The 19,932-nt window shown below is 39.3% G+C and overlaps 4 protein-coding genes across 5 annotated transcripts; 1 reads left to right on the plus strand and 3 right to left on the minus strand.

Moving 5' to 3' along the window:
• Positions 1 to 6,172: 6,172 nt before the first annotated feature.
• On the minus strand, positions 6,173 to 9,877 carry LOC125217938. The gene is made up of 3 exons (XM_048119523.1): positions 9,788 to 9,877; positions 9,277 to 9,521; positions 6,173 to 8,581 (listed from the first exon to the last, which is right to left on the minus strand). Exon 3 carries the CDS (start codon positions 8,534 to 8,536, stop codon positions 6,731 to 6,733), a length of 1,806 nt encoding a protein of 601 aa, XP_047975480.1. The 5' UTR covers positions 8,537 to 8,581; positions 9,277 to 9,521; positions 9,788 to 9,877; the 3' UTR covers positions 6,173 to 6,730.
• Positions 9,878 to 10,465: 588 nt separating this feature from the next.
• LOC125222146 lies at positions 10,466 to 11,904 on the plus strand. The gene is made up of 2 exons (XM_048124621.1): positions 10,466 to 11,464; positions 11,546 to 11,904. The coding sequence occupies exons 1-2, from the start codon at positions 10,523 to 10,525 to the stop codon at positions 11,810 to 11,812; spliced, it is 1,209 nt and encodes a 402-aa protein (XP_047980578.1). The 5' UTR covers positions 10,466 to 10,522; the 3' UTR covers positions 11,813 to 11,904.
• Positions 11,905 to 11,954: 50 nt separating this feature from the next.
• LOC125222144 (transmembrane 9 superfamily member 1-like) lies at positions 11,955 to 16,153 on the minus strand. Of its 2 annotated transcripts, none has more exons than XM_048124619.1 (13): positions 16,006 to 16,153; positions 15,785 to 15,885; positions 15,310 to 15,502; positions 15,107 to 15,211; positions 14,974 to 14,991; positions 14,798 to 14,892; positions 14,551 to 14,703; positions 14,179 to 14,313; positions 13,853 to 14,019; positions 13,304 to 13,398; positions 12,826 to 13,199; positions 12,355 to 12,628; positions 11,955 to 12,289 (listed from the first exon to the last, which is right to left on the minus strand). In XM_048124619.1, exons 2-13 carry the CDS (start codon positions 15,857 to 15,859, stop codon positions 12,222 to 12,224), a joined length of 1,752 nt encoding a protein of 583 aa, XP_047980576.1. In that variant the 5' UTR covers positions 15,860 to 15,885; positions 16,006 to 16,153; the 3' UTR covers positions 11,955 to 12,221. The 2 variants fall into 2 exon arrangements, with proteins under 2 accessions (XP_047980576.1, XP_047980577.1); XM_048124620.1 differs by having other exon boundaries at positions 15,985 to 16,133.
• A 1,190-nt stretch (positions 16,154 to 17,343) lies between these two features.
• Positions 17,344 to 18,010, minus strand: LOC125224261. The gene has a single exon (XM_048127637.1). The coding sequence runs from the start codon at positions 17,877 to 17,879 to the stop codon at positions 17,433 to 17,435; it is 447 nt and encodes a 148-aa protein (XP_047983594.1). The 5' UTR covers positions 17,880 to 18,010; the 3' UTR covers positions 17,344 to 17,432.
• Between the last annotated feature and the right edge of the window lie 1,922 nt (positions 18,011 to 19,932).

The following is a 19,932-nucleotide window of genomic DNA, read 5'->3' on the forward strand; positions in this document are numbered from 1 at the left end:
CGTGCTGTGCGAATTCCTTACAATTTTTCTTGTGCATTCGTGCACTCTTTGTCGTATCCACTATCAGACCCACTAAAGAAATTGCATTTAGCCCCGCCAGCTATGTGGCTTGGTAAACTTTGACGAAATCGACGTCAAAAGCCTTAAGTTCCTCATCGGAGATGGCGGATGAGAGTTTGTCGTAGGCGGCATTGATTGGGGGAAGATAAAAGATTATTTTATTTCGTTTATAAATAATATTAATTGAATGCCAGATCTAATTTTTATTATGCCAAATCAACAACTTAGACTTTTTACAATTTACCACAAAATACTCCTAAACAAATTACCCTTAATTAAATTTTTCAAAACAATTTAATTTTAGATACTACTCCACTAGTACAAAGGTAATTTTATTATAAATCACAATAAATATAGCATGTGGATACATATCAAATTCCATATTAAAATGATAAACACAGTCTAGTACAATAAATTTATGAAGGCATCGAACTATAGATCCAAAAGATCCATTAACTAATACTACTATATTTAGTTCTGCTGTGATTTAATTCAGTAGCCGGCATATGCTGAGGGCTCGTCATCGTATTCTCTTCATCGATCCATACAACAAACACAAATCAATATCACTAAGTTGCCGTAGTGGTTTAGTAAGAAAAGGTTCTTAATTACATTGTATCATTATATCTTCTTCTATCTCTATATCTTTTTGTATATCTATATCCCCATTTTCTTCCTTCGGACAGGAACAACAACAGTCAAAGTTCAAACAAACGCTTAAAAAATCTTAGGCATTTAAATGGAATTAAAACAAAAGTTAGGAAATTAAAAACAAATCCAAAAATAGTAAGTTGTCTTTTACCCTGAAATGATTTAGGTGGCGTGCAAATTTCAAGTACGTGCGAATTTTCAGCCATTCTGAAAGTGCAAGCAGCTCCAACATATCCCCGATTAGCTTCACGTGTTGTGTGAATTTCTTCCAATTTTTCTTGTGCATTCGCGGCGCTCTCTTTGTCGTGTTCACTATCAGATAATTTACTATTTATACTCTCATTTGTTCTCTACACAATAAAACAAAATACGTATGGTTAGTTATAAATATTACTAGTACTATTAACAGATTTAAATACGGAGTTTTTTTCTCATTAAAAGATTCCGTGTTTTTGAGTGGGAACCAAGTGAATAATTTTATCTTTGAATTTGAGTGGTGAATAGTATTTTTTATGTTTGATTTGAGTGGTAACCGAGTGAATAATTTATATCTTGTCAATGCTTTTAGGACAGATGATAATGAATGGACTATAGCATTAATTCCGTGGCTTTAGTTTCATCTTTTTTACCAATACACACTGCTTCACCCTTTCTCTTCGATACGATTCCCCACTACACCGAAAAAGTGACCTAACACCGTGATTTTAGTTTTACCTAATTGACAACACCGTGCGAATTTCAAGTACCGTGCGAATTTCAAACCATTCTGAAAGTGCAAGCAGCTCCAACATATCCCCAGTCAGCTTCACGTGCTGCACGAATTCCTTGCAATTTTTCTTGTGCATTCTCGCCCTCTTTGTCGTATCCACTATCAGACCCACCAAAGAAATAGCATTTAGCCCTGCCAGCTATATGGCTTAGTAAACTTTGACAAAATCGACGTCAAAAGCCTTAAGTTCCTCATCGGAGACGGCGGATGAGAGGTTGTCGGCGGTGGCATCAATTGGAGAAAATATTCAGTGGTCCTTCCACACCAAAGTGTCATGATAAGGTGGTGTACTCAACCATTTAATTCTTGACAAATGTCAAAATAAATGACTAGACATGCCAACTAATAGAATTATTTATGGAAGATATTCATTAAATCACTTTTATAGAATATATGCATTAAATAACTTTTATAAAATAATGCATAATTATTAATATTGAAATTATCAATATTTTTTTGCCTCCTATGTATACACTACATACTTATATATATAATAATCATATTTTATATGTATTCATTATCTTTTGGCAAAAAAAAAAGTAGTATAATCACGGAGTGCAATACTTTGTTAATATTATTTAAATTTTATGATTATAATTTTCTTTATCTTATATGTTTATACATAAAAATATATATGTAAGTGAAAATGCACACAAATAAAAAGTATGATCATAATTTAAATTTTCTATTTTTGTATTGCATTTAAAGAGTTATATGTACTTAGTAACTTGATATGAATTTAAAAACTAACTTATAACTATTTAAGTACGTAATTATATTTATGCATAGGAGCAAAAAATATTGCTAGCAATTTTTAGATTTTAAAATTATACAGTATTACGTAAAAGTGGTTTAATAAATTTTGTAAGATTTAATGCATTAAATAGGTCATATATTTACTTAGTAACTTAATATAAAAATGAAAATTAAATTATAACTACATAAGTGTGTCATTATATTTATATATTCTATAAGAAGAAAAAATATTGACAATTTTCATATTTTAAGAATTAAGAATTTAAGATTATGCAATATTCTATAAAAGTGATTTAATAAATATCTTCTAAAAATAACTCTATTAGTTGGCATGTCTAGTCATTTACTTTTCCATTTGTTAAAAATTAAATGGTTGAGTACACCACCTCATTATGACACTTTAGTGTGGAAGGACCACTGAATATTTTCTCCATCAATTGGGGTAGATAAAAGATTATTTTATTTCACTTATAAATAATATTGATTGAATGCCAAATCTAATTTTCATTCTGCCAAATCAACAACTTAGACTTTTACAATTTTACCATAAAATACTCCTAAACAAATTACCTTTAGTTAACTTATTCAAAACAAATTAATTTTAGATACAACTCCACTAGTCCATAAGTAATTTTATTTTAATCACAATAAATATAGCATGTGGATACATATTAAATTCCATATTAAAATGATAAACAAAGTCTAGTACAGTAAATTTCTGAAGGCATCGAAACTACAGATCTATTAACTAATACTACTATATTTAGTTCTGCTGAGATGGCGACATCGATTGGGGGTAGATAAAAGATTATTTTATTTCGTTTATAAATAATATTGATTGAAATTGGAAACATTTAGGGTTTTTGAGGTAGTTTACTTATCTTTTTTACCCATACTTCGGAATATATTCTATACTTCTTATACTTCGGGAAGGTTTCTACAATTATCATTTGTATCCTAAATTTTGGCAGTCACGAATTTACCATTTGTGGAATATGGGTGAAACTCAAAACTTTAACGTTGTGTTTTAAACACAGCCCTCTGCTGTGCACAGCAGAGGATCTTTCCCCGAGAAGGCAATAAGGAATGTTGAAGATTAAAACATTTAGGGTTTTTTTACAAGGTTTACTTACTTTTTTACCCTTTACTTGGCATAGATTTTGACATTCTGTACATCACCTTCGGTTCCAATGCCAAAATCCTTTCTCCATTTGAGCAGCTTGTCACCCAAATACTCCTTGAGTTGCTCGTCCACGCCGAAATCCTTTCTCCATTCGAGGGTGTTTTTTAGCATGGAGAGAGATTCTTTCACTTTGAACTCGCGGGATTCCTCAATATCTGCATGGAATGCACCGAAATTCTGAAAACCATATTCCTCAAAGTTGTACAGAATTTATAATTTTAATTAAACTACCCAACAACCTATGATCAAACAAAAGCACACAAACACCGACATGGATAATTCCGTCACTAAATGATTCAGGTGGCGTGCAAATTTCAAGTACTGTGCAAATTTCAAGTTATTCTGAAAGTGCCAGCAACTCCAACATAATTTTGTCACTAAATGATTTAGGTGGCGTGCAAATTTCAAGTACGTGTGAATTTCAAGTCATTCTGAAATCCCTACACATGTATACGCTATTCACGTATCTATTTTTCTATGAACTTAAATTTTTCACATCAATAAAAGTGCTGCTATTGTGGAGAATGTCTTTTTAAAAATTTTAATTACCAATTTATATGATAGAATTTGCTTTTATTTTTTTATTGTTACCATTGCACATAATATTTGATGGTATTTGTTTTCAGTTTTATTGCTAGTATTTCACACAATAAAATATAAAGTAGTTAATATAATGATGTAAATGATAAAAATATTCAAAAGCTTATTTTTATGCAATTAAAAGGAGATTATATTGGTTAAAAGATATCAACTATAAAACCAAAAAGAAATAACATTATAAAACTAAATAAGTAGAATTTATAATACCTTAATCAAGAAAGAACAATTATAAAACGAAGAAAATAAAACATAAAGACACGTAATTTTAGCAACCTGTTTTTCTAAATCTCTACCTAACAGTTTGTATTAAAACTGCAATTCATACTAATGATATTTAACATATAATTTCTTTAAAAAAAAATTTAAAAAAAATCAATAAAAATATCCCTAAAAAATTTAAAATTCACCCCACAATCAGTTACTTAAGATCGACTCCCACCACTAGAACACGACGACCTCGTGTTTTTGGCATTCATAGAATTATAATTATTAAGTCAAGTAAAATAGTGATAGAAGCTCCATTTGCAAAGCTATAAACTAGGCCATATATAAATCTTGACTTTATAATAACTATTTAGCTCAATAGATAAAATCTGGAATCTTGAAAAAAAATCATTTTTGACTAGGTCACAACTATTCAGTTCATAACTGGGGCAATCAATTTCTCTCACAATTTTATTTCCACCATATAGCTTATAGTAGTATTTCATAGAGTAATTTAATACTACTATTGTGTAGTAACATCATTATTGTATGATGGTAGCTTTCTTTTTAGACTATCAATAATTTAATTAGTTTTTTGGATATAAATACCCAAACTAATTGCAACTAATACAAAATTTTATGCATAGCAATTGCCAATTGACTAATTGAGGAAGTATGGCTACTAAAACTACCATCAAAGTTTGCTTTTGGGCACTCTTCTTGATCGGTAAGAAATAGTATATGACAATGTCTTTCATACAAATGTGTCAAAATAATCCTAGCAATATTTTTGATTTGTGAGTTTAGGTTCGGACCAGACTTTGTCCAAGTTCACCCTTTACCCCTCGGGCTTGGGGCTTAACTGGGCTAGACCACATTTTTAAGGCTCAGACATATTACTAGCCCGGTCTAACACACTCTGCATTTGTTCTTTTCTTGTTTTATTTATTAGACGAGTATACTATTTTTCTTCTTTTTGACGTTTTTTCACTAAATTTCACCGTAAATGTTTTAGTGAACCGCGGTTCTTGAGTTTGCAATTTCTCCAATCCAGATTATTTAGAATTTTTCTTTATTGCACTATTTAGTCCAATTTGTCACACGCTCTTACACACTTCATTGATACTATTGTGTTAGTGGCATCAAATGTGGAATGTGGAAATGTAAAAGCTTGCCCTTTATATTGCATAATCGATGTTGGTTACATGACCTGCCCATCGTCTGGTGTTGAGAAACTCGCGCCAGTTTGCAACTGTTGTTTAGCCGCGCCTGGCTGCAAGCTTTATCGTGCCAATGGGGGGTTTGATTTGCACCGCATCTTAGGACGAGTTGTTCTGCCCAAAATGACGTTTCGTCTCGTATCCCAATCAAGATTGCCACTCTTGTGTGATTGAGAATCTTTAACGGCAAGATTCTTAAATTAGGGTTTAGGGTTGGGGGTCTGTATTTGAAATACGAGATGAAATAGAATTCCTTGAATAAATAAAATAATGTATTTACTTAGAAAGTAATGTTGTTGTTTCCTCTATGGAGTATATTCAAGTGTAGTGTGACTATATGAAATCAATATTATGTTAACTTTGATTTTAAAAATGTCAAATTGGTAGTGAAAAATACTTTCACCTCAAAATAATTTAAGTTTCTTTTAGTGTCCCATCTCTCTCAGACACAGTTAGTATGGCAGCAATCTAAAATAGAGTAATTTTAAAAGGAGAAGAATGTATGCTTTGTATTTTGTGTTGTTTCATAGTAGTAGATTTGAGATAGGAGCTGATAATGCCAGCTTTTGGACTCCCCTTTTCAAGTAAGGGTTCATTTTACAAGAAAATAAAGAAAGAAAACAAAATACAATGAAGATTTCTGACATCTGTTTTTGCAGGTTGTCAGATAGAAATAATAAGACAGAAAAACTGCACATGTTTATTGCTACAATTTTTTTCTGCATAATATATTTTCTTGAAAATCAAATAAAAATGGAAAATTTACAGTTCACTACTAATCACCTTATTTTTCTACCACATCTCTCAAGATTGTTCACCAATGTCATAAAAAGGCCAAAAAATACTATGCTATTCGATTCAAGAATATGTGCATATTCAACTTTTCTCATCTAAGTTATCAGAAGCTTCACAAGGGTAGGATCCGAGCCGGCTATAGTGACCTGGTCTCGGGTTCTCTAGTCACGAACCAACAAGCCCGCTACGAAAAATCGACTACTAAACTATCCCAAGAAAGCAATCTTAAACAGGCCGGAGCAACTCTCACAACGGAAGCAATTGTTAAAGGCATGAGACATTGAGAAGTGCACATGTTTGAAAGCATGTCACAAAGCTATGAATTTGGTAGGCAAAAATCAAGAATCTTGAAGATATCTCAATGTATTCTAATTTCTACAGTTATACACAAGTTGAGAAGCAGTGTGAAAGGGCAAAATATTTGTGGAATATGAAAGTTAGTAGACATAGCTGAGCAAAGTCTTGATGGTTGGATCCCTGTGTAAGAAGGAACTAAGTTAGCTGTTTGTAGCCGAGGTGGAAGCAGTCGAGCCCTCCCTCGGGGGGCTCCTTCCTTTTCAAAGAGGCCGCATACCAAGCGTCTTGATGCATCATACGTTCGTTAGAGAGAAAGGGGAAATACATAAGCCCCTCACTCTTGCTCCCATTTGTTGACAAGAGCTCTTTGGTCTTGGCCTCGAGTTTTGGGGCAAACGCGGCCATCTTGCTACTGGTGCTCTGCTTATGGACAAACTGGCCAGTATGAGGGGCGTTGTATGCTCCTGGGAAAATTCCATGTTCGTGGAAATAGCTCGTGGTTGGTAGGATATGTCGTGGTACGAGCTCCATTTGCTGGAGATATTGAGGCAAAGCCTTTAGGGAATGGCCAGTGTTGTGTATACGACGTATACTACTCAAGTCGGATAAATAAACGTCTCTTTTGCTGAAATTTGGGAACTCAACATTCTTGTGGTCGAGCCAGTGGTCGTTGCTGGACCTCTCCGTGTCCAAGTTCAAGTCTACCAACGGTGATTTTTCCAGTTTAGGTTGAGAAAGCTCTTCAGCGGACTCGTAGAGGCAATTGAGATCGATCAAAGGGCTCTTGGCTTGCTCGGTTGGAGTCCCGTAGGCAGGAATATCTTCTTCAACAGCAACGTTGAGGTCGATGCCTTTGAAGCCTTCAAGGTCTTTTGTCCCGTGAATCGTGGAGCATCTTCTTCCATCTGAATTCTTTGTGGAACGAAAAGCGCTTGTTTTGGAAGCACCCTTCCAGCATAGGCCGCCTTCGAATTCCAAAGGAAACATAGGCCGTCTGCCACTAGGTATTCCGGCTTTTGCTACTACGCGTATCACACTGTGAGACGAGACACAAGGCAAAACCGGCTGAACACAGTCGTCCTGCTCATTCGAGTTTAAGTCTTTGTTGAGATCAAATCCAGCAATAGCCTTATCATCGCCTATCACGGATTTCTTACAGCGTTTCACCATCGACGAATCTGCAGATTCGTTCACCCAAAACTCGTCCTTGCACTTGTTCATCACCTCAGAGCCCGTCTCTAGCGATTTGCCATCCCCTGACATCTCACACCTCATCGTTCTTTCTCTCGAGACGCACCTCACGTCGTCACTATGTTTCAGAACTTGTCCTTCTTCGGGAGTTGCTTCCTCGAGATCCCTGCTCTCTCGCTTGATCATCGATGAAGAATGATTCCCTCCCAACCACATAATCTTCATACTATTCCTAGCATTCGAGTTTCTTCTAGCCTTACTCGCTATCCGAGCAGATACGCCCGATTCAGAACTGGCAGTTACCTGCTCTTCCGGGCTGCGATCAAAGTTCGAACTATCCATCGAGCTCCCACAATTCCTAAACAAGTAAGCATCCTTCGAGGTCTCCTGATAGCTTTGGTAGGAAACAGGAACCACGACAGGTAAAGAGTTCGAACACGAAGATTCAGTCCCGTGTTGGGAATCTTGCACCACCGTATTCGTGCTCAACCCGTCCTCACCACCAACCACACGACACCTCTGTTTCTTCTTCACCATCCCCCTTTCAAGACTCCGATTCCCGGGAGTTAAATGTGTCTCTGTGGTAATCTCACTCTTCACCCGTGTAGAGCCAAATTCAACGGACGATGATTGCAGATCGGTCTCGTGGCATTTCAAGCTACTCTCGAAGGCCAGAGTCGACCCGTGCCTGCTCTCACTATCCGCTGATTCAAACCCTTGTTCGCTCGACAGTCTTGGCAGTGAAAACAGCCTCTTCAAGGCTTCCGGAGACGCATTTGCACCCATCCTCTCCTCATGTAGGCCAGCCATATGTCTCTATGCAGCAACTAAAGAATCAAGCAAAAAGCTCCATTCCTGCAAAAGTGCATCAATTTCTATGTAAGCAAAAGACATCTCCAACAGCATAAAAACAAGAAAGTTTGTTACTTGAAGGTCATTCATCAGTCTTCTTTCTAATAGAATCAAAACTAGTTGGGGATAATTATTCAAGTTAATGCAACACAGTAGTAGTGGAGTAGTATACAAAAACACAACCAACCAATCAATTTCAATCCAATTTCAATCTATCTCAAACAAGAACTCTAACAAGAACTGTATAATTCCTTCAAGAAACTTAATTTCACAAGAAAACACCAGCATCAAAGCTCCTCATTTTCCACTTCATAAGTTGGACACAAAAGACTTAACAAACAAGATGAGATTCTTGAAAAGTGAACAGCATAGATCTGAGAGGAGAAAATAAAGAACAAATCAACCAAAACCTCAAAACATTCAAAGCCAGCTCCAAGCATCAACAAAACTCTCAAGATCCAACAATCATCATTTCATTAACAAGATAAGATTTTGACTGCAGAAATTCACAAAACATTGAAAATCCCATTTTTCAAAATGAGAGTTTGCAAGGTCTCAGCTTTTCAGTGAGAGAGGTGAAGTGATGTTAAATACATACATAAGGCCCAGATAAAAGTCAGAGGCGGAATACAGTATTAACAAGGCAGAGAGAATACAAATACGATGAAATTCCTACCAACCAAGAGTAAAGAACCAACCTTTTTGTATCACCAAGAAGAAAGAGGCAGATTTGAAGAGATGGGAATATGGAGAGAATCAGAGACACAGAGAAAGGGAGCAAGTAAATAAAAACCAGATCTTTTATTTGTCTGGTCGCGATAGGAGTGGGGATGAAAGGGATGGGGTGGGCATCAGAGTCATAGGGCCCACTCAGTGAGGGGTGTGGGGGACCCAGCAAAAACGATGTCGACATACGAGAAAATTGACTCAAAACCTTGGAATTCTGCAAAGTTTAAACACAACATGATGTGAAATGGACATGTAAGTACTTATATGACATTCTTATCTAATACTAGTAAGAATACCATTTAATTTGAAGAGTGATTCAAATTTCGTCCTGCTCAATTCTTACTAGCTTCACAGTTCACCATTAATTTAATTCGAATGAACATTTAAGTACGGCCAATATCAAAATTTTACTGTCATCATAGCCACTCCCAATTCAATGCTGCCTATTAAGGGAAATTTGGCAAAATATGACATTCTTACCTAATAAAGACTGATTCTTGAGGTGGCCCAGTTGAAAAGATCTGATTTTGGGAGAAACTAACGAAAGGGACAAGAGCTGTTTGATAGTGGTAGCTGTATTGTCTAGATAGGAATTGGGCCACACCTAAATTAATATTTCGATCCATGTTCTTCCAAATATATTGGCGACATACATTTAACAATACTATCCCTTTCTAGAAATTTAATACTACTCCCTATCCCTATGTTCATAGTAGAGCATATTTGGGTAATGACCTGAAATTTTAGAAGATATTACTATTATTTTATGTTAAATGAAAAAAAAATTATATTTATATGCATGAGAGAATCTTTTTTAAAAAAGAAATATAACATATTTTATAAATAAAAAAAATGTGATATTGATTAGGGGGCGAATGGAATAATCCATACCTGAAAAAGGTTGCATTTTTTTAAATTACTTATAGTAAAATCTGAGAAATTATTTAAATTCGAAGATTTATCTTCTCAATTCTCAAATAAGCAATGAACCACGTGCAAAGCAAAGGTAGCTCAATGCATCTGCTTTCCCGCCGCCGACAGCAATGGATAACCCACAAACCGACTCGTAGATTCTACCAACAACATGCACAACGCCACGTGTACCACCACCTCATAAACCAACTCCCAAACTTTCCTCCCAATTTATACCCATTCAATCAATAATACATCCTCCAACAATTTTCGTTTCCGAGAATCAAAAATCACGAAAAAACAATGATGAATTTTCTCGCATTAGGTCTTGTTTTAACCTCACTAGTAACCGCAGGGTTCTTCACCCCAACTCCACAAAACCCCAAATCGAGCGATGACAATGTGATAGTGAGAGACGGCCACCGAGTTGTGGTGGTCGAGTACGAGAAAGACGACGGCAACACCAAGGTTCTCATCTCGCCTCCCGATAAATTGAACGAGAATATGAAGGAGGAAGTAAAGGAGGGAGTGAAGGTAGCTCGTGATGAATTGGGAAATTTAGTTGAAAGCCAAGAAGATCGCAAATTCAGCCCCCGGGAGCTCGTCTGCGATGCCTACGGGAAGTGCAAGCACAAGATCGCTTCGGCCTTCGAGAAGACGAAGGAATCCGCAGCCGAGACGGCCTCCTCCGTGGAGGAGGCCGCCAGAGGCAAAATTCGAGAATCTAAGGAGAAGGTGAAAGATTCCGCGAATGAGGTGAAGGAGGAGGTGGCGGAGAAGGCGAGGAGAGTCGGAGATGCAATGCAAGAGTCTAAGGAGAAGGTGAAGGGTGAGGTGGCGGAGAAGGCGGGGGCGGCGAGGAAGGAGCTGAGGGAGATTTTGAGGCATGCGTGGGAGGTGGCGGGGGATGTGTTGGACTACGTGGCGCCGAGGGAGAGGGTGGGGTTCGCGGCCGGGGTGGCGCATCTGATGGGGTTCGCGGCGGCGTACGGGATGGGGGTGTGGATCACGTTTGCGTCGAGCTACGTGCTGGCCGGGGCGCTGCCGCGGAGCCAGTTTGCGGTGGTGCAGAGCAAGCTCTATCCGGTTTATTTCCGGGGGATGGCGTGTGGTGTGGGGATGGCCCTGTTGGGGCATTTGGCCGGGCGGAGGGGCCCGGCCCCGGTGCTCCAAGGGTTGAACCTCGCGGCCGCGCTTGGGATGATCCTCGTGAATTTGAGGTGGCTCGAGCCTCAGGCGACTAAGGTCGGTCGGTTCAGTTAGGTTACATGTTCGTCTACTCATTTGTGCAATTTGTGTGATTGGATATTGGTTGTATGATTGCAGGTGATGGTGGAAAGGATGAAGAAGGAGAAGGAAGAGGGTACCGGACAAGCGGTGGAGACGAGCAGGAAGGCCGGGGAGTCGGCCGCGGAGACGGCCGGCAGAGTTCCAGCTAGTGAAGAAGCAGCAGCAAGGTCTCAGATCATCCAATTGAGCCAGACTCTTGAGAGGCTCAACTCATATTCATCTTTCCTCAATGCTCTAACCCTCGTGTCGCTGACCTGGCACCTCGTCCACCTCGGACAGCGCCTGCACGCCGCCACGTGTTGAGATTGTAATACACAGTATACTTATGTAGATGAAGTGTAATAGATGGTCAGGGATTCTGCTTTAATATATGTAGATATATGTTCTTGTACTAACCCTACTGGATGAATCATAGTGCCATATTTTCTGGAATTGGCATCTGATCTCAAGCATAATTTGTTCACATTGAACAAGAATCTATATTAATAGAAATGAGGGAGTAGTAAAAATGGCCTATGCCATTGCCACCAAAAATTATACAAGCTACAAACATTTTGTTGTAGTAGTGAACTCTCAGTCTCCACTACCCATTCCATTCCCTGCAGCATAACATTTCCCAACTTCCTCCTCCCTCCACAACAGTTAAATTTTCACGAGTCTCCGGCTTCGTGTAAACGAATTTTTGAGTAAAACGACAGCATATAACTGGAGTTCAGTCACACTTGATGTTTCGGTAGATTCTCCTGACAAACAGATTCGAGCCCAGATATCCGACAGCGCCTGCAATACGAGAGCTGATTAGCGAACGAGGATCATTGTTGTGCGTGCGGGAGAGGGGAACTTACCGCATAGTATTCCTAGACCGAGGCAGAACATCAACGTGTATCCGAAGTAGAAGCTGGTTTGGAAAAAACCGGACATCTTTGTCTTAACATAGTAGTAGTATATGGAGTAGACGAAGACGTAGAGAGCAGTGGATGCCGCTGACAAGAATGAAGTCCACTGCCAGTGATAGTTCTCGGCGTTCAGCAGGAAATATGTCCCGACAATTGTTACGCAGACGGTGACAATGATCAGAATCACAAAGACGAGCAACATGAAGCCGTACACATAGTAGACCTGCCAGTGGTAAACTGGATTAGGATGTTTACAGCAGTAGATAGACAGAGTTGTGTAAACGCCTAATGGTATGTAGCCAAACAAGATGATACAGAAAACCGAGCAAATAGATTAAAATAGCAGAGTATAATCATCAATCTAGACAGAAAAAATCATCACAATTCTGAAAGGAAAAAGGTACTAAGATGTGGATTTACCTTGTAATTCCAGAAGGAAGTAAAGACAAAATACATTTCGATGAAAATGCTTCCGAAGGGAAGTAGACCTCCCATGAGAGAGATGATAGAAGGGGTGAGATACCACTTCTTCTCTGGAATTGGACGAGGGATTGTCTTCACCCGGCAAGGGTTGTTTGGAGCCCCACTCCAGTTTCTTCCAACAACAGTTCCGAGAAGTGCTAGAGGAAATGAAATAAATGCCCACATGACAAAAACAACGACCATGGTACCAAAGGGAATGGCCGCTAGAGAACCATAGAATATGGCAACAGTGTTCAATATCAGACCAATGCCGAAACACAAGAAGGGGAAAAGCGATGCCGTGAGGATCATTGACTTTATCCAACTTTTACCTAACATAACCAAACATAGAAATATGCTAGTCACGTAAAGTTATTGGCAAACAAGCTTTGATAATGATTATTTTTGGTAGGGAGAAGTTGAAACGATGACATACCACCATGGCGGGAATACATGCCACCACTCACATAACCAGCAATAAATGACGTAAACGCGTAACATACAATGAATGTAGTCACAATTGCTCCTCTCCTAAGACACACAAAAACGTAGCAGGTAAGTACTTACAAAGAGAGAACATGTTTTGGGGCACCAGGCCAGGAGCTCCTAAAGGGCATTAAGGAACAGAAAATGGACAAACTAACAGAATTAGCACCTAATTTGAAGTCGTGCAATAGAATCCATCTAAAAGAGAAGATGAACTTCAAATACGTTAAGATACTGTATATGTGCATAAGTAATGAAATGTAAAACCATGTTATTCATTCCGAATCCTATTTACGCAGAAGTTCCGAAACATAAATAATGCTTTTCTAAGACCCTATTTCCAAGGCTTAGCCTCCTAAAAAATGTCACAGGCAAGCAAATTTCATCATTAGGATCCTTCCTTGCATAATTTTGGTTCAACAGGTTAAGACAATCAGCTGGCTTCGTTATAAGCTATAACACACTAAAATGAAGCAAGTTATATGTGATACTCACATACCCTATGTACAGCATTCCAACAATTGCTAATATGATGACAAGAAGTACAAGTGTTGCTAGCTGAGCACCGGTGCCGACAACAGCTGAAAGCACAGCCAGACTTTGGGTAGGCCGAAACACATCGCCATGGACAAGTTTCCAACCAGATTCTTCATTTGCATCCCGTTCCTATAAATCAAAATGTATATGACTTGACTTGTGTTTGTCAATTAAAAATAACCACCTACAGGTTCCTAACAAATCATGCCTTGCATGAACTGTACTCTATTACAAAACGCTGTTAGTGCAGAACTTCTATGGAAAGACGTGACAAATAGAAAATATTACCAGTGTCTCCAGATCATCATCTTCCCGGGCATATTTAGCATAGTCGTTCCGCAGAGTGCGCATTAATATCATTGAGACCAACCCAGTAAGGAAAATTACCATCATAAAAGAATTGAAGACAGAGAACCAGTGAATCTGCAAATCAGAACTCTTCTATTAGGCGATGACTGAAATAATGTTTTTATTCAGAAAGTCAGAGAACCGCTAGTTCACATTAACTTCACTGTGATTTAACCCTTATTATCACAATCTTTTGAGATGATTCTTATATGGAGTAAAATGTGGAATTGCCCAATGACATTGACATCCTGATAATAACAAATAAGTACAAAAGGAAACATCCCAGGAAAACCTGCGGATTTAAGCAATCACCTGGTGCTCAAAGAAAGGATAGTCCAAATAGACATCAAAACGGCGTGCAAACGAAATATTAGTTGGAATCCATTTAACAGAGTAGGTCAATTCCAGTACTCGACCCTCTTCAAGTGGCTTGGCGTTTTCTTGGGTAAGATTTATATGAATGATCTGCAACAAAAAGTAATCAGTTGAAAGAGTAAAGATTACAGTATTCAATTGTGCTACAGCTACATGGTTCAAACACATGAAATTTGAAGTTTACCTGGTTCTCATTGTAGTGGATGACAAGATTCTTGTGTGTTAAAAGCACGTGTCTATTATCATGGGTTCTGTCAGGGAGCGTCTCACCAACAAAACCTTCATGAAAGAATAGGCCAATCATTCACAATTGTGCATAGTCCCTTGCATATAAAATTCATATAAATACAAAGAGCGTACCCCATAATGGCAAATCATCTGATCAAATGAGCCGTCAGTGCACACAGAAACTCAAGTTAGAAAGGCACCAGAACTTAAGAAAGCGCAATAGACAATTCTTCAGTATTAGATGCAATTATCATGACAGGCATACCCATAAAAAACTCAAACCAGTAAGAATTATCAATCGCATCCTTAAACTGTTTAACCTTCGCTCCTTCCAGTTCAATTTCACAAATTGAAGTTTTCGCCACATCTCCTGTGAACAGATAAACAGGGCATGTATCAGCTAAAGAGTACATTCTAAACAAATTAAAAAGTGAAATGAAACACCATAGCAGACTAACAGTATATTACTCTTAAATTTTATTTCAATTTGACTATCAATAAGCTCATTCCCTCCGAGGACCTCGCCGAGCCCTCCCCATTTATGACCCGGATTGCCCTTCGGGCGGCAAAAGGGGAGGCTGTAATAGTTGTAGGTTTCTTGAGGATTGTTATAAGGCCCAACCTTGTTCACCCATAAGGTGACAGCTTCACCATCCTGATACTGCAGATTACATAAAGACATCACCAAAAATCAGAACTCTAAATACAAGAGATGCTATTTGCACTAGTAGATCTTGGAAATGCACACTAGTAGAAATCTAAAGACTTTTTCCATCCACACATAAAGGACTAAAATGCAAATCATCATCAACACTCATTGCACAACATCAAAAATAAGTGAAACAACATATGTGGTATATAGCAATCAAATTGAACAATGTACAAAACAATGATGAATCAAATCATAAATCAAGTTGAAATGTTTCGTTAGCAATTGAATCACCTTGCCCAGAGATGAGGCGACGAAGAACGCGAACGACAATACGAAGACGAAGAAGAATCTGATGGCGGAGCTCATCGCCTCCTTATCCAAATCCAGAAAACCTAAAAAATGTAATTGGAAACGAAATGGATGAATTTTTCTCAATCCAACTTGATTCTAATTCACGGAATTTCAGATCTCAAGAGAAAAACGTATCAGACAATTCGATTTGAGTCAAAAACCTCAGCTCTTCGTTCGATCCAGCCTACCAGCTTGATAATTTCTACTCAATTTGATAGTAATTTCAGAAATTTTGGGGATTGAGAAGGAAAATTGGGCAAATATTGGGTTTTTGGTTCACACTGAGCGCGACTGTGTGACTGTGTGTGGTGTTTGATGCAAACATTTTATCTGTCATAATTAATTCAAAAATATTAATAAAACACACAATTTTACTATATTGATATTAAATTTAATATATAGTGGGCAAATCAGACAAAAAATTACTTTTATTATTTGGATAAAGGAAAAAAATTATTAATTGTATCTATTCATTTTTCTCTATAATGTGCTAGTAATATAGTACATGGTTGGATTTGCTATTGAGTGTGATTAATTGGCTTGAATTAGTTATTTTAGTTTTAATCGAATTACTTTATTTATAATCTTGTACTTATAAACAAGTCAAATTTTATGTTTTTTACTAATATTCCATCTATTGACATTTTAAGGTCTAAAATTCAATCGTTTTTAAAATCAAATAGACTACTTTTCTTATTAAGTGGCATATTAAAAAATTTGTGGCCAGTTAGTTAGTTGACATAAAAGATTCAGTTAACGATAAAATTTCCAAGTTCCAACTTGCTCTCGTCTCCATTACTAATAGTTTTAGCAATTGATGGCATATGTCGTCTCATTCATGACGCAAAGTAAGATTCACCTCAGTATAAAAAGATGACTAAGATATTCTAATGCATTAGATTCAAAATTATGAACCAGCTAATAAGTTAGGAGTTCAAATCATCTCTTACGTATGTCATACGTGTGTTTGATATAATTCCGTATCCGCGTTTGTGCACACGCTCACTTGATGAAATTATGACAACAAGAAACTGAAATTTAAAGGGATATTGGCATCTAATATCACGAAACTTTTCAAAAAGTTGGGATTTTCCCACAAACTTTAAAATTGGCAAATAATATCACGAACTTTACCTGGGTTTATTTTTTCCCATGAATGAAAAAAATCCCACAAATAATATTATGATACGGATTTTTTTTCGTAATTTCTCGACAACAATTTTGAGATCTTCAAGTTTTTCAATCTTTGAAGATAGTTTTTCTTGAAGCACACCCTCCAAAATTGTTCTTCAATCTATTAAAATAACATGAATTTTTTCATTCGTGGAAAAAAACAAACACAGGATAAAGTTCGTGATATTATTTGCCAATTTTAAAGTTCGTGGGAAAATCTCAACTTTTTGAAAGTTTCGTAATGTTAGATGTCAATATTCCAAATTTAAAATATAAACTGTATTTTACTATTAAAGCGAAAAAAAAAATTGATTCAAAAGCGGAAATGGAATAAACATTGTCAAATTAAGAAACTTCGTTTTCACTACTGTTGCGTTGACTATCACATATACAAAAAGAGCAAAAAGAAACAACTCTATTGCAAAACAGCCCCCGCTCTTTCAAAACATTCGACATCGACCCCTCCTCCTTCCCCCAAATCATCATTTCCCCACACCAGCATCAGCTGATCCTCCAAATACCTCTGCAGCAGCCCTACCTCGTCTCCGCCGCCATCGCCGGATCTTCCCCTCCCCGCCTCCGCCGCCGCCTTCCGCCTCCGCCGCCGCGAGATCAGGAAGCAGAGCTCCGCGGCGCAGATGATCGGGCACGTCGCGCAGAGGAGGGGCACGAGGAGGGGGCTGCAGAGGATCAGCAGGAGGTACCTCCGGCGGCGGCGATTGAGCCACGAAATCAGCATCGCGGAGAAGGAGATGCAGCTAGGGCGCGATGCGGCGGCGGCGGTGAGGAGAGGGCTCTGATTGGGCGGTTTTTGGCGTGTGGTTGGGAGGGAACAGCACCACGAATGCAGCCAGTCCCACATCGTGGGATTTTCTCTCTCTGATTTTTTTTTTTTTTTTGCTTCGTTTTTTTTGGGGGTTATTTTGGTTGCTTGCAGGCGAGCTGACGTGTCGACTAAGAGAGAGATAAAATCTGCTGGATAAAAAAATGGTGGTTTTCTATAAAATATACTCATGTGAATATTTTTGGAAAATTGGTGTGACTGATTTAAATCGGGGAAGATATTGATGCGATGTATTGTAAATTTTCGTCGTAAATAGTACGTTATGTAACTGCTAGTACTATACGTTATTATTGAGTAATGATGAAAATATAGTGTAATTTAAGTTAAGATCTAGTGACATAAATATTGAGTGTTTCAAATCTATTTAAAGCCTTAATTAAGGGTAGTTCAAATACATATGCTGATTCAAAATTCTTCGATTAGATATTTAGATGTTTATTGGTAAGACCACTCACAGCGAGCGACCGGCTAGCCGATTCCCGGCGCTAGCCGGTCCGCTCGCCGAACTATTGCAATCGGCGAGAAATTCGGCGAGCGCTGGCCGATGCGCTCGCCGCCATTGTAGGCTAGCGATCGGTGAGCGATTTTTTTTTAATTAAATTTTTGAAACACTATATATATGCGATTTTCACGTCATTTTCATACGCACCACTTGTTTTAACGAATTTTCTCTCTCTCTTAATTTCTGTACAAGAGCAACAACGCGAAATGGATTGCAACAACGAGTCTACTCCAGCGACGAGCGGGACTCAAACTCCCACAGTACCCGTGGGAGCTGGATGGGGGCCAATAGGCGGGTACTACAGCATGTACCCTTGGCAGCAGATGATGCCGTAGGGCGGCGGGCAGGGAGTACTGGGGATGCAACCCGGTATGCAGATGATGCCCGATTGGGGGTCCGGGATGCATATGATGCCGCAGATGATGCCGGGTTGGCAGGCGGGGGTGCAGCCCGTGATGCAGGGGTGCCGGGGGGAGGACAATGTCTATCGCCCCAGTCTTGATTTTTTGACTACTTCTTCGCACACATCGACCCCATCAGAGACGCAGTACACTGGGGTAGAGACTTTCTCCTTAGAGGAGCTGGGGATGGATCTCGAGGAGGCTGACACGACAGTCCTTGGGGGAGTAGGACGGGGTCGGGGTGAACCAAAGAAGAAGAAGAAGGGCAAGAGGGTGGTCGGCGAGTCGCCGTAGCCGGCTGATGACGACAGTGTACGAAGGAAGTGGACGGATGATGAGAACGTCGCGCTGTCCAAGGCTTGAGTGTCTGTTTGTGATGATCCCCTCGTTTCGAACAATCAGAGGATCGTCAACATGTGGGCTAAAATTGCAGCAGCCTACAATAGGAATTGCCCACATGGGAAGGCATACACCGTAGATGAGTGTCGGAAAGGGTGGGAGCGAATCAGGGTTGCGGTATCTCGATTTGCGGGCTAGTACACCAAAACCCTCCGCATGAAGACCAGTGGTCAGACTGATGAGGACTGCAGGAGGATAGCGGATAAAGCCTTCCCCGTGTCGGGGCTGTATAAGGAATTCACCTACTGGAACTGCTATCTGGTGCTGATGGATTCCGAGAAGTTCCGGGCGGGTGTCGATGCTGGCTGGCCGAAGAAGCAGCGACTGAACTATGTCGGTGATTACAGCGGCAGCAGCGGCGGTTCCCACGACCTCCCCGAGGATGTTCAGGAGGAGCCGTCCCCTCCATCCTTCGCTCGCCGCACTCGCCCGATTGGTCAGGAGAGGGCGCAACGGGCAGCGAGGGGAGTCGCCTAGGGGTCACAGGAGGTCCAGTCGGTATCCCCCCCTGTTGGCAAGTCGCTAGCCGAGCTCGCCTTCTACGCGCGTCAATCAACGCGTAAACAGATGCACAAGATCTTGGCTGAGTGGAGGGAGGCAACTGACCCCGTGGAGAAGAGGTTTCTTCACTCAATGCTCGAGAGTATGCAAATCGATTTGGATACCTTCGCGGCACAGTTGGGGGGATCAGACGCGGGCTCAGATGCCGGGGGTGTAGCCGGTGGCGGCGAGGACGGCGGCAACGGCGACGAGGATTAGAGTGGGGCGG

The sequence above is a fragment of the Salvia hispanica genome, chromosome 4, assembly GCF_023119035.1.
Source record: "Salvia hispanica cultivar TCC Black 2014 chromosome 4, UniMelb_Shisp_WGS_1.0, whole genome shotgun sequence".
In the NCBI taxonomy this organism is placed as follows: Eukaryota; Viridiplantae; Streptophyta; class Magnoliopsida; order Lamiales; family Lamiaceae; genus Salvia; species Salvia hispanica.